This window comes from Spinacia oleracea, chromosome 2, assembly GCF_020520425.1.
Source record: "Spinacia oleracea cultivar Varoflay chromosome 2, BTI_SOV_V1, whole genome shotgun sequence".
Lineage (NCBI taxonomy): Eukaryota > Viridiplantae > Streptophyta > Magnoliopsida > Caryophyllales > Amaranthaceae > Spinacia > Spinacia oleracea.
In genome coordinates, this window is record NC_079488.1 from 105740693 (window position 1) to 105754641 (window position 13949).

Genomic DNA, 13949 nt, shown 5'->3' on the forward strand with positions numbered 1-13949 from the left:
GCACTTCATACACAAAGTCAAAATGCTTCACAAATTAGTTCATATTACAACCAAATAACAGAGTCAAAAAGAATTTGAAAGACAATGGAAATGACAATAGAGTAAAAAGAAGCGGAAAAATAAATAGAAATAACTTCGAAACAAGCAAAATACATGTATTGGAACCTAACTACGGACCTATTGACCAATTACGGACTTTTGAAACGAACTTCAACTACTACTAGAACACTAGCTTAGTTATGTACCTTAGTTGCCCAGAGTTTTATTTATACATAGTTATAAGCAACGTTGTTTTACTAAACAAAAAAAAGACCTGCTGCAGTACTACACGACAACTACGATATACTAACTACAGCGTATACACCTGAATAAAAAGAAGAAATAAATATCAAAATCAAAAAGGCTAAAGAGAAAATAATACAAATTCTCGGTAATTTAATTTCTCAAACAAAGATTTCCAATTGATAAGAAGAGGCTTGACCATCTTCAATGGCAGAGAAGCAGAAGGCAAATCCTCACCTGCAGCTGCAAACCAATCAAACTAAGAACCTGAAGTTGATCACATACTTATGCCCTTAATCCTTATGCATGCATGATTCAACTAAACCCGAGTACAAGAGCATTTAAAGCATCCTACTAAATCGACAACACTTACAAATATATTACAAAATAAGTATTCATTAAGACAACAAAACCATCACAGGGCATTACCTGTGTGAATTCATGATGCATTGAACTTTTAGACACATATTAGTAGCATGAGGAACAACTGGGGCACTTAGATGGAATTTGGCCCGGTTGAACCACACACACTGATTTGAAAGCTAAAACTGGAGGTGAGAGCCACCCTACTGGCTTCAGGTAGCCAGCAGACTTGCTCTACCACCTGCTCGCCCGTACAAAATGAGCCCCCAAGTCTAAACCATGTAAACCCAAATCAACTCCGGCAACCGTAGAGGTTTGGGATCCCTGGAAGAGGTACCGGTATTATTGTTATTATTAGACTTGGTCTCACACAAAAAACAGAAAGTAGCAGTAGGAAAACATCAACAAAGGATAATCATGGATATGCAGTAACATGTTGGAAAATATGGACAGCTAACAAGTTCGATATCTAACAAGGTACCAATTTACCCTTCTACCCTAGCAATGTCATGAGAGAGACGGGAAAGGTAGAGGAATTGCAGTATATTTACGTGGTGTTAGATATCTAGCCTCACTCTGAAGAGGTTTTGCAGAAACAAGAGCAGCAAAAATATTCGTATAAAGCGCAGAGAACAAAATTAACTACCTACCTGCTCAAAAATTGATAGCATAGCCAAAAAAAGCTGGCGTCTTAAAATTTATCGTCCCCAAAGCTGCCGAAACGACTAGAATTAGCGTTACCGAACCCTCCACTGCTCTTATTAGTGCGGCCTGAACCAAAATTACCAAAACCACCAGATTTGTCAGTCCTCCCCATGTCACTGTATCCGCCGCCACTGGGTCTGCCAAAACCAGACCTACCACCTGAATCATCATATCCGCCACCTGATCTGGGAGAACTATCATAAGAACCAAAATTTCCAGAACCGCCAGATCGTCCTGAATAGGAATCCCGGCCATAACCACCAGAACGTCCAGAATACGAATCCCCACCAGAACGTCCAGAATAGGAATCCCCGCCATAACCACCAGAACGTCCAGAGCTTCTGTTTCCATATCCTCCAGAACGATTATAACTTGAATTCCCAAATCGGTCTCCAGACCCAAAATGTCCGCCACCACCCTTGCTCATCTCCATCTCAGTACCATCAGTAGAAACTGGAGAAAGCTGATAAAAGAAGAACTAGTCAGTAATTTATTCTAGATGCAACAGTACATTGTTTTGGTGTGACAACTGCAAAGTTTCCAATATATTCAACAGCAGAGACACCTTTATAGATGGCATACTCAATACAACTAGCATACTGCAAACAACTGAAACAAGAAATATCTTCCAGACTACATACAAATTACAATGTACAAAATATTTAGGAGTTTGTCCATCACTTTGACAGGAAGCAACAGGAAGCAAAAAGGCAACATCCTTGCACATTACACAGACATTTAATTTCGAGGCTGTAGCTATTTAAATTTTCATAGTTTGTTTTTTAGTCCATAGTTAACATGAATCCACCCAAGATTAAGCATATGGCAAAAAATCATTATCATTATCATTACCCCATTGCCTCAAAGAGGCTCCCGCAAGAAGCGGGGTAAGGGGGGGTCGGACGTACGCAACCTTACCCCTGCAATTGCAGAGAGGTTGTTTCCAATTGACCCAAAAGCGATAACGGGACAACAACGGGACGACCATCTTCTACTTCATGGAAAGGAAGCGAAGAGGTATTAAGAGCCATTTTGATTTAGTCCATCACATCCCACAGCCAAAAGAACAAATGAATCTTTTGCTCCATCGGAAATGGACAATGCATATGGCAAAAAATCTTCCAAAAAAAAATCCACTCAGCACATCAAGCTCCTGGAATAATGTAATAGTGTTCAAAAAGTTGAATAGTATTTGTAAGTCCTTATGGACTGGGATGCAATAGCCCAAAGTCTGGCTGTATTAAGTGGGATAACGTTTGCAGACCTAAATCTGCAGGTGAGCTTGGAGTTAGAAAAATTCTAGTTTGGATTAAGGTGGCAATTGGAAAGCATATAGCTGTAATAGCTCGCAAAGGAGACAACCTTAGGTGAAGTGGGTCCATAACCGTCTAAATAAAGGACAAGAGCTGGAAGGAGTATTCAGCTCTTGTCAGTTCCAGCTGGGCCTGGAAACACATTTGTCGACACATTTGTCAGGCAACGAATAAGCTCCTCACAAGTACTTTAAGTGGTGCCTGGCTAACTCAAGGTAAATTCTCCATCAGTGATTGTTAAGCAAACCTAATAAAAGTCGAATATAGGGGCAACGGTGCAGGCTGATTTGGGTTAAGTTCATTTGTCCTAAGCAAAGAATTATTGCAAGGCTGGTGAATTGGTGATGCATGAAATGTTATAAACCAGGCCGAAGCTGTGAACTGGTAGATGTAAAATCTGTGATGCTGCTAGTGAAACACGCAACCATCTAATTGTTTAAATGTCAGTACAGTGCTGACTGCAGAGTATATTTAGATGTTGAGTATTGGAATTAAAACAAGAGTTGTTTTGTTTCCTACTTCACTCCAGTGGGCTCGCAGGAGGTTTAGTGGCTCACAGTTCAGAAAAAAGGTTAACTGCTGTTTAGCCGTGGGTTACAAAATTTGACAAGCGAGAAACATTACGGTGTGGAATGCAAGAGTCCCATCTGTGCAGAAAGGTCTTAATTACATGATGTAATAGGAACAAATTAAGCATGATGTAGTAGGTAGATCTAGCAATTGTATATGGAAAAAAGTTAATCAAAATTATGTCAATTGACCATATGCTTAGTAACAGACGTATTCTGGTGTGTTTCTTGTTGCCTTTGGCTGTTGTGGTCTTTTGAGCTAGAACAGAGCCTTCCTTAGGTTGTATTGAGGGTTCTTGTTTTTTTCAATAACTCTTTACTTTCTTATCAAAAAGACAGGGAAATTTTGTTGTTTTAATCTAACCTTTAAGCGTCCTTCTAATAACAGCACCACCCTTAGTTTTAAAAAGCGCGAAGCGCACTGAAGCGCAAAAGGGCCCTGCAGCTTAAGCGCAAAGCGCACGCTTTTCGTAGGCGAAGCGCACCCGAAAAGAAATACTTCCTCCGTCTTTTAATACTTGCAACGTTTGGACTTTTGCCACTATTCATATAATCTACTTTGACTATTCGCAGTGTTTTTTATATAAGATAAAACATAGTCATGTGGGATCTTGTTAGATTCGTCTCAATGTGTATTTTCAAAATATCAATTTTTTATAATTTTTGCATAAAGAGAATTTAAGATATAAATGATCAAAGTTGTGCATTGGCATGCGTGAAACTAACAAACGTTGCGAGTATTAAAAGACGGAGGAAGTATAAATTTTCAAAAGTTTAGAAAATATGGAGAAAATAGGGAAAGAAAAGATTAAAAAAAAAAAAACAAAACTATGAAAGAAAATTTCAGAATCCGACGGGAGAAATCCGGCGAGAAGGCTAGAGAAATCCGGCTACGGGAAAAAATTGCACTAGGGTTTTCAAAAACTTCCCAAATATTCGCTTTTAAAAAAAAAAGAAATCACGTGATACTTTAAAAAATAAGATTAGAGTCACGTGGCTTTATTTTTTATAAAAAAGAAGGGTATGATGTGCCCAGACTACAAGAAGAGCAAAAGCGCTAGGAAGCGCAGAAGCACTATGTCGCTAGGCTTCGGTTGGCAGAAGCGTTTTGCTGTGAGCTTCTGAGCTTTAAGCGCAAAAAAGCGCGCTTTTTAAAACTAAGGCACCACCTGAGTTATTCGGGAGTAATCCAACGTTTATGGCGTATATGCCCAAAATGGTCCCCGACCCGTTGGTAATCGGAATAATAAGTAAACATGACACGTGTCTCACTCTAATTGGTCTAGCTTTATTTTTAAAACCATCTTTCTCTTTCCTCCCTTCTCTGCCCTCTTTCTCTCTTCTGGCCTTCACCTTCATCACCCTTTCCGCTACAGCAATTTCCGCCGTTAACATCAACTTCACAACCTTTAACACCGCCCAACTCATCACCGCTACAACTTCCCTCACCCTCTGTCCTCCCTAGTCCAACCCTCTACTTTCCTCTCCTCTCCAATTTCGCAACCCCATGAATCCCCTTCCACTTCACCGACTCCCTTTACCTCTCTTCCTCTTTCTCTCTCCCCCTTCCCCTTCCCTTCACCTTCACTGCTCTTTCTCCCCTTGCTCTCTCCGCCTCCTTCGACATCACCTGGCCCACCGACCATCACCACCAGATGGAGATGAATCTTATTTTTTCATCAAAAATTTAGGGTTCTTAGTGTCATGATGAACTTGCATTAATTTCACTTTTGGGGAATTAATTTTTGCAAAGAGGGCACTACTCCAGCAGTCCATCTCACTCCATCTCTGAATTAATCGCATCGTGTTCCGGAGCTTTTCTCGAGGTGCATTTTGGTTATCTTGGGAAGGTGGTGAAGAAGGGTTGAATTGAATAATAATATATATTTTTTTACTTGTTCTTTAGGTGTAAAAGAGCCATTTTGGGAAGATACCCCGTAAACATAGGAAAACTCCCAAATAACTCAAAGGTAGATACTATTTTTAGAAGGGTGCTTAAAGGTTGGATTAGAAACAACAAATTTTTAAAAAAGTAAATTGTAACTGGGACACAAAGCACATAAGAGTTTCGGACACAAAGTCCACCCGGTTCTCTTCAACTTAAAAACACATTATTCAACACAATACCAGTTAATATGGAATACAATAAAATTCTCCATATTATTCCAGTAAAAGTTAATAATTCCAAGAACAGATATAACAGTGAATCGGCAATGCTAAAGAGAAAAAATCATTTTTAGGAAAATAAGTTCTAATCAGTAAGATAATCAGGTTGGCCCATATCTTATTGAGACCTCAAAAAATAGGACAGGTGAGACAATCAGATATGGGCCAACAATAACCAACACAATAATGTCAACAATACACCAATTTCTCAAGAGGTTCCTGCACTAGACAGGGATAGATATTTAGCGATGTACACAGCCCAAGACATGTGATAACAGATATCCTATTTGACGTTGGAACTTACTTATATGCAATGACTGTAAACCATACCAAAAACATAAAAGCGCGTTGAATTTATTAAGCCATTTTATTTAATATGCAACCAACCATGAAATTCCCATGAAAGACATGTAGCAAACAACAGCAGAAAGAAATTAACCTCTCGGAACTTGCATCCAACATCACGCTCAATACCCTTGACAGCTCTTGATTGATCCATTGTATACATGAGAATAGCAGTTCCTTTTTTGCCAGCGCGACCTGTTCGGCCAGAACGATGAACGAAACTCTCTGAATTGTTTGGGAGTTCATAATGTATAATCTGTGGAAACAAGAACATCATGAGAAAGTAGGAGAATGTACAAGCTAAATTTTAACAAAATAAATGAAAACTTTATATATAGAGAGAGACACTACAATTTCTATGACACTAACTAACAGGCAACAACACAATCTGTTTACAAGTACGACATTTCAGTTACATTGAAGGGGATAAAAAAAGAATAACTTAACTTTTGCATGTAGCACAAAAAAAATCAAGTTGAATATCAACATTTCCATCACGAGACCAAGCAGATTTAAATACCTATGGCTCAAAAGGCAAATATTGCAAAAATACATACATCCATAATCCAAGAGGTCATAAATGGTCGCACAAAGAGATCACAAAGTTCAATGAACAGCAAGGGAGAGAAAGTAAGAATCTGTTCAAGTACAAACAAGCATCCCATTCTCATCCTCCCTGTATTTGTGCTTTTTCCACTTTTGCCACTTATCTTCCCATTGTAAAGAGATTAGACTACAGCTAAATACAACTTAAAATTTGACCTTACAAAGCCTAACCAGCAATATAATTTCAATGCTCTTATCAAAATTCACCACTCCATAGCCTCTCCATTCTTGACCAAAAATTTAGCTGTATCAAGAAAAGGCTATCAGCACCGCCGAAAGGAAGAAATTGATTTTGTTGTAACAAGACTCTTAGTACTGTTATGAGATAGACAGGAGTCACAGGACAAAACCAAGGATTGCTAAAAAGAAAAGGCATGTGGAAAAATTAGATATTTAGTTTTTGGAAACAAATCCAGGAACAATCAATTTTATCACACATAAAGAATATGTGATATGTTTAAAAGAAATACAAATGAGTTAGTTTAATTTTAACGTGGTCAAGTAAACGAATAAATACACAATGCGAGTTACAGATCATGAAACTGTGATATAAAACAGCTGCAAGTCTGTAACTAAAAATATTTTTCAGAGTTGTAAAAGGTAAAAAAATTGAGGAAGTATGCTAGAGAAAAAAGGTGCCCCAGGTAACAAACCAAAAGTCCAAAAGCAACCACAATTCCTCTGATGTAATGAAGCAAATGCCATCGACCAGGGAAAATTACTCCAGATACAGACTACAATTTTCACAACTTCACGCATTTTTCAAGCTCAGCAATACCAACTCATTTTATTTATTTTTTGAAAGTTAAAATGGGCCTACCAGGTCAACATTGGGTACGTCAAGACCACGAGCAGCTACATCAGTGGCGACCAAAATGTTGATGCTCCCATCCCGAAACCGTTGAAGTGTTCTTTCTCTCATATTTTGAGAAATATCCCCGTGTAAGGGTTCACATCTGAAATTTTTTCTTCCCAGTGCATTAGCTAAATTATCAGCATCACGTTTTGTTTGAGTGAAAACAATGCATTTTCCTCCATTTGCATGTTCCTGTGAGCAATTAGCAATACACAACTGACTAAATAGTTGACAATCAAATGTATGTGCGCAGAGAGATAATGCATACATGATTAGATGAGATACGAAATTTTATATATTTACCGTTACAAGAGGTCCAATGACACCTGCTTTTGTACGATGTTCCACTACAACTGAATGCAAAGAGATTCCATCTGGCAGCTTCTGATCTGAATCGCCAACCTACAACAAAAAAGACTGGAGCTTTTCAGCAACAACCACAAATGACCCTTCCCCCGTGATCACCTCGCTGGGAGGTGGTAGAATACTAGAAAGAAAAAAAAACAGCTTGCAAATTTTCTGAATGAATTATTCATTAATCTGAACTTGGTTCTATATCAGGGCATGACCAACTAAACTCATTATTTCCAGTCTTACAAGATCGATCGTCAATGGATTTTTCAAATACTTCCTAGTTATCTTCAAAATCCAATTTGGCATGGTGGCAGAAAACATCATAGTTTGGCGATTTTGTGGCAGCTTCTCTAATATAACCTCCACATCTTCCTCAAACCCAACATTAAGCATTTGATCAGCTTCATCCAAAACAACAAACTGAACACGAGAAAGATCTAAAGCCCCTCTCTTTAACAAATCAATAATCCGACCAGGTGTCCCGGCAACTACATCAACACCTCGGCTAAGAACAGACATTTGACGACCGATTGGTGTACCCCCATATACACATAAGGTTTCTAGCCTTGAAGAGTCTTGAAACTCCTTCTCCACCTGCCGTGCAAGTTCTCTAGTGGGTGCCAAAACCAAAGCCAAGGGTTCTCTCCCTGCCCTGCAAGTGAATCCTATAATCAGATTTGGCAGCGATGGAAATGAACTGAGCAGTTCAGGAACAAGATTGATAACTATGATTATATCATAAAAAACATCCACAGTATAGAACTATGGTCCATATCCTGGAATCAAAATAGTTTAAATACCCATTCTTCTCGTTATGGCGTGTGATCTTATCCAATATTGGCATCCCAAATGCAAGGGTTTTCCCTGTCCCTGTTCTGGCACGGCCAATCATGTCACGACCCTGCATTGCAGGTTCAAGAACAGCTTTCTGCACAAAATTAAGGGGAAAAATTAGCCCATATCCTTGTTATAAACCTTCTCTGAGTTCAAAGTAAAATCTATGCAATTATTTATCATGGTACTATCCGTCTACACTTGGCACCCTTAGTGACACCAAATCTTATCAAACAAAATTGCCAAAAGACATGCATAATAATGAATGAAAATCTCTCCCTGTGAATTCGCCACCTAAGAAATATATATTAATTGGTAATGTTGTGACATGAAAATAGACCCGTCATTTTTCATTTTGTTTATGTTGTAACCAATCCGGGCAAACAAAATTGCCATATAGAATCAGCCTATTGGTCTACGTCTCAAGTAACGGAACAGCTATATTAAGCTCAAGAGCATCTAGTCAAAACAGTAAGACTCCCTAACTAAGGATGTTTCATGTCTGATTGGTTATCCATAAACTTTTGAGGATTCCAATTCCAGTACTTTACAAAGATTCTTCTCATAGAACATCATGATCCAATACCCCCTCCCCATGTAACGGGAAAATCCCATTCTTTTTTACTAACCTGATACCTTTTACCCCAGTGTGTATGCCCAAGTGAACTAATATATTATCTCGGTGGTTCACTACGGCTCCTACGACAAATTTATCCTAGGGGTACACGTCTGTTTACACTAAGCCTGATCATTGAAATACACCCAATACAATCCCTTGATCAGTTCACAATACACACCAAATACCCCAATTTTCAGCAACCTATAAAAAAACTAGCTCCAATAGACTCTTCAAACACAAAGAATGTCATACAGCTCAATATTACACTCACACGAACGTAAAATGACTGAAGTTGCAGTAATAAATTATGATTAGTATTAAACAGATATAGACCTGAATTGGAAAGAGCTTAGTGATTCCTCTATTAGCCAAACAGGAAACGATTTCGGGATGAATACCAAGCTTTGAAATCTCGAGACTTTCATCACCCGGATAATCGGCAACAGCAAAACCCGCCGCCTGCGACGCGAAAGACGCGCTGAATTCCAGACGACCGGGTCCCGAATACAAACTCCTGGCACCTTCAAAACTAGGTGTAAACACAGTGTTTGATACGTTGTTTCCACCCAGAAAACCACCATTTTTTACCGTTGTAGAAGAAGCTGCCGCCAGTGGTTGGCTCGAGTTGAAGAGGGTAGAGAAGGCGGCGATAGCGCGCCTGGATACTAGTGATGTAGGCGAGAATTGCCTTCTGAGAAGCATGGAAGTCGCCATTTTGCCGATTTGAAGAGGAGGAAAAACCCCAAAAATGAGGAAACTAGGGTTTTAGGAAACGGGGATCGGAAAAAAGGGATGGTTTCTTCCTTTTGTTTAATACCTATAGTAAAGGTATGGGTCATACTCGATCACCTCCCTTGTTTTTCTAAACCCCATACTTTGGGGTGCAATTGGAGCGCAATTTAGAAGGTGGACCATGGTGCACATAAAGCATAATGCACCTTAAGAACATTAGTATACAATTAAAAGAACCTTTGGTTACGTAAAAAGAATATGGACATATATTTTTATTATTTTTAATAAATTGTGATTTTTTATAGTAAAACATGATATTGCATGTTCTTTTGCCGTAGTATCATGTTCTTTTGTTTATGCACATGTGTTCTTTTGGTGCACATGGTGAACCTCTGGTTACGTAAAAAGAACATGGACATATATTTTTATTATTTTTAATAAATTGTGATTTTTTATAGTAAAACATGATATTGCATGTTCTTTTGTCGTAGTATCATGTTCTTTTGTTTATGCACATGTGTTCTTTTGGTGCACATGGTGCACCATGTTCTATGTGCACCATGGCCCATAGTCCACGGATTGTTTAGATCATTCTAAACTCATACCTAAAAATCGCGAATCAAACATCCCCTAAATCAATTCCGGTATAATATAGTAAAAGTTATTTCGTATTTACTGTTTAGGGATGAACTTTTTACTTCAATATTTCGTATGTTAAAAAGATGGATAGATTAGTTTTGACCACTTAAAAAATTGAAAAATGTCTTTTACCACCTAAAAAAGACGAATGTAAAAACTAGCCCCATGACTTATGTCTCATGTGTAAATTAGTCCATTAACTTTCTATTGTAGCAAATTAGCCCAACGACGATTGTGCAATGTGTAATTAACTTTAATTGTTAATTTTTTGTTCAAATGTCATCAGAGAGTATATAATTTGGTCGGGATAAAACAATTGTATGAACAAAATACATATGAAGTATGTAGATAACCTCTACCGCATTATACTCTACCAACATCTATCGTAATCTCACCCTTTCTCTTTCTTCCTTGCTCTTCAACTTCCCGAGTAACTAGTAAGCCACACCAAAAGAAGTAACACATCACAAAGATCGTACGTAGTACTATATTAAAGACTTTAAGTCGATTTGTTATTAAATTCTAATGTTTTTTTTTTTTAAAATCTAGCCATAAAATAATTATCATTTTTTCAATTAGAATGACAGTTGAGATGAGATTCTTGCTCATCTTATTTCATGATAGATCTTAGATGATGGTCACGATTATAACCAACTTCAATTCCTTTCATTAAAATGGTCAGGATCTGTAGTATTTTCTTATAACGCTTTTCAATTTGTGGGATTTTGGTTTTGTTCGAGTTGTATGGGACTTAGAAGAATGTATTTTGTTCATGCAATGGTTTTATTCCGGCGAAAATTGTATTCTCTCCGATGGTATTTGACCGGCAAATTATCGATTGGAAATAATTGCACATTACATGTAGTTGTGGGTTTAATTTGCTACAATTGAAAGGTGAGGGACTAGTTTGCACACAAGACATAAGTTATGGGGCTAATTTGCCGCATTCGCCACCTAAAAAATGAAAACTTGTATTTTATCACCTTAAAAAAAATTAAAACTTGTTTTTTACCATCTGAAAACGGAAAAATAGATGAAATTGTTGTGTGAGGCCCACTAATTCAATTTTCCTCTAATTTTTTACACCCTTCTACGATTTTCTTTAACTCCTTCACCCTATTCTTTTTACTACCATTGAACTTTTGTCAATTTTGTGAATTAATGGGAGAAAAAATTATGTGAATTCATGGAAGAGGAGGAAACAGGGGCAGGGGATGGAGTTAAATACATGAAATCGTGAAAGAAAATAAAATATCAAACATATTACCATTATTGTGGCTCCTCACATTAATGATGTCATTTTTTTCATTTTCAGGTGGTAAAAAAAAATTAGTGGTAAAAACATTTTTAAATTATTTTTTTAGGTGGTAAAAACATTTTTTCAGGTGGTAAAAATTAAATTTTATTTTTTTATTAGGTGGTAAAATACAAGTTTTAGTTTTTTAGGTGGTAAAAATATTTTTTTGATTTTTTTTAGGTGGTAAAAAATAATTTGTTCTAAAAAAATAATGGGGATTTTTTTTTAATCTTTGCTTTTAAAAAAAAAACATTTAAGGATGAGTTTTGTGTTGTAAAGAGGACGATAAAGGGAGATAACAACGGTATCCTGTATTCCATGAACAATACATATAATAGAAATAGGGTTTGCACGGAAAACATTAAAACTTAAAATCTCAAATATCCTAAAAATATATCATGAAAGGGTCGTCGTAATTGAATAACTTGTCCCATAAATCATGTCAATCTTTATTAGATTTTTTGGGCTAGGTAACTATGACAGTGTAAATACCCTATCGTAAAAAAATTCACATACAAATTTGAGCCTGTCACAAATGGTCTGTCATTATGAGATTGTTTTTGTAGGAGTACCAATATTCAACCATACTTTCATCTGTGGTGTGCACTGTCTACTGAAGGTACGTACATTCAAAAAACAAGTGACGGTGGGTCTCATAGTGATTGTTACATATCACACATAGGTCTGTATAACATATGACATTGTTACATAAGTTATGTTTAACTTGTTATCTTGTTTGCATAGCCAACCATATAACGAATTTGGACTTAGGTCTCGTCCAACTATCATCATGCAAAGATGCTTTAATATATCCCTTAGCTCTACACACACTTAATTTTCTGCCCATCCTGCATTCACAGGGGCCTTTTATCTCACTCAGTCCATGTCTTTAATATAGACAATATAGACCCAACATACTAATAGATTATTAGTTTTTTTTCGACATTCCATACCAATTTCCCAATTGCAATCATTTTTCATAACATTACATTTCTCACCCGAGACCACCATCTTTCTTAGGATAACATACATTATCCCAACTCACACAATATGTTTTGGAACTGCCATAAACCTGAGTCCCTGACCATAGAAGAAAAGACATGCGCACATCATTAATTTCTTTAGAACAACTTTGGGAAAAATAAATATTTGCCCCCCAACAAACGTTGCAACACGAAATTCGATCAAATGAAGTCTTCCGGCAAAAGAGAGATTCCTAATGCTCCAAGTTTTAATTACTGCCACCATCTTTTCAATTATGTACTCGCAGTTCTCGATTTTGAGTTTTTTTTGCACTAGCTGGTAGCCTGGTACCCCAAAATACTAGAAAGGTATAGTACCCATACTAAAGCCAATCAACTCAGCAATACAGAACTAGCCATTATCCTTGACAAGTATTCCATATATAACACAAAAAGATGGAGGAAATAGGATCTAAAGAAATTAGGGTTCTAAATATAACAAATTAATAGGAGAAATATATTTATATAAAAATTTAATTCACTTTATCAATCGTACGTGTTGCTCGTTGTACACTTCTTAGGTGGACGAACGAGAGGAGTATTGATATTCATAGGGCGGCGCAGGTGCACGACGTACTTCAGGAAGTATCGATTGACGAACATTAAATATGTGTCCAAAATTTGTCCAATAAGTGTCCACCGCGTATACAGTTAATTGTGTACCCCCGTGTCCTAATATTTAAAAAAACAGACACTTGATGTTGCGTGTCGGAAACATATCTTTGCTTGTTCATGGAGTATTTGTGTCCAATACGTGTCCCACAGAGGACATGCCACCTAACCCCACGTCCGTGCTTGAATGGAGTATCTTATAGTAATACGAAGTAGTGGAGTACAATTTTTCGTAGGAATGTAAAATCGGATCAACGGATTAGTTTGGGTCGGATTTATTGGATTTGGGTTGAAACAAATCGGGATGGAACATATTCCTTTGGCTAACGGGTCAGATCGGATCGGGTTAAAGCTTAACAGATAAGATTATTTATGCATGGGGTCATGTCGGATTGAGTTGTAAACAGTTCGGGTCAGATCAAATCGGGTTGGAACATGACATTTTGTTAACGGGTTTAGCCGAATTATAACAGGTTCGGGTTTATATCGGGTCAGACTAATATCGGATCAAATGCATATCGGATAAGATTAATCGGGTAACACACCGAAAAAATCGGATTAAAAACGAGTTTAGACGGGTTGTCATCGAATCCAGGTACATATATGTCCGGGTTCTTACCCGATCGGGTTAATTG

The 13949-nt window shown here is 37.4% G+C and overlaps 1 protein-coding gene across 4 annotated transcripts; it reads right to left on the reverse strand.

Moving 5' to 3' along the window:
* Positions 1 to 102: 102 nt before the first annotated feature.
* On the reverse strand, positions 103 to 9811 carry LOC110785333 (DEAD-box ATP-dependent RNA helicase 53, mitochondrial). Of its 4 annotated transcripts, none has more exons than XR_002532596.2 (9): positions 9346 to 9811; positions 8360 to 8487; positions 7803 to 8211; positions 7509 to 7607; positions 7170 to 7397; positions 5838 to 5999; positions 1296 to 1813; positions 712 to 969; positions 103 to 519 (listed from the first exon to the last, which is right to left on the reverse strand). XR_002532596.2 is itself a non-coding variant. In XM_056837662.1 (8 exons), the coding sequence occupies exons 1-7, from the start codon at positions 9724 to 9726 to the stop codon at positions 1337 to 1339; spliced, it is 1884 nt and encodes a 627-aa protein (XP_056693640.1). In that variant the 5' UTR covers positions 9727 to 9811; the 3' UTR covers positions 103 to 519; positions 1296 to 1336. The 4 variants fall into 4 exon arrangements, 2 of the variants coding, with proteins under 2 accessions (XP_056693640.1, XP_021845468.1); XR_002532593.2 differs by having other exon boundaries at positions 103 to 525; XM_056837662.1 differs by lacking the exon at positions 712 to 969.
* Positions 9812 to 13949: the final 4138 nt, after the last annotated feature.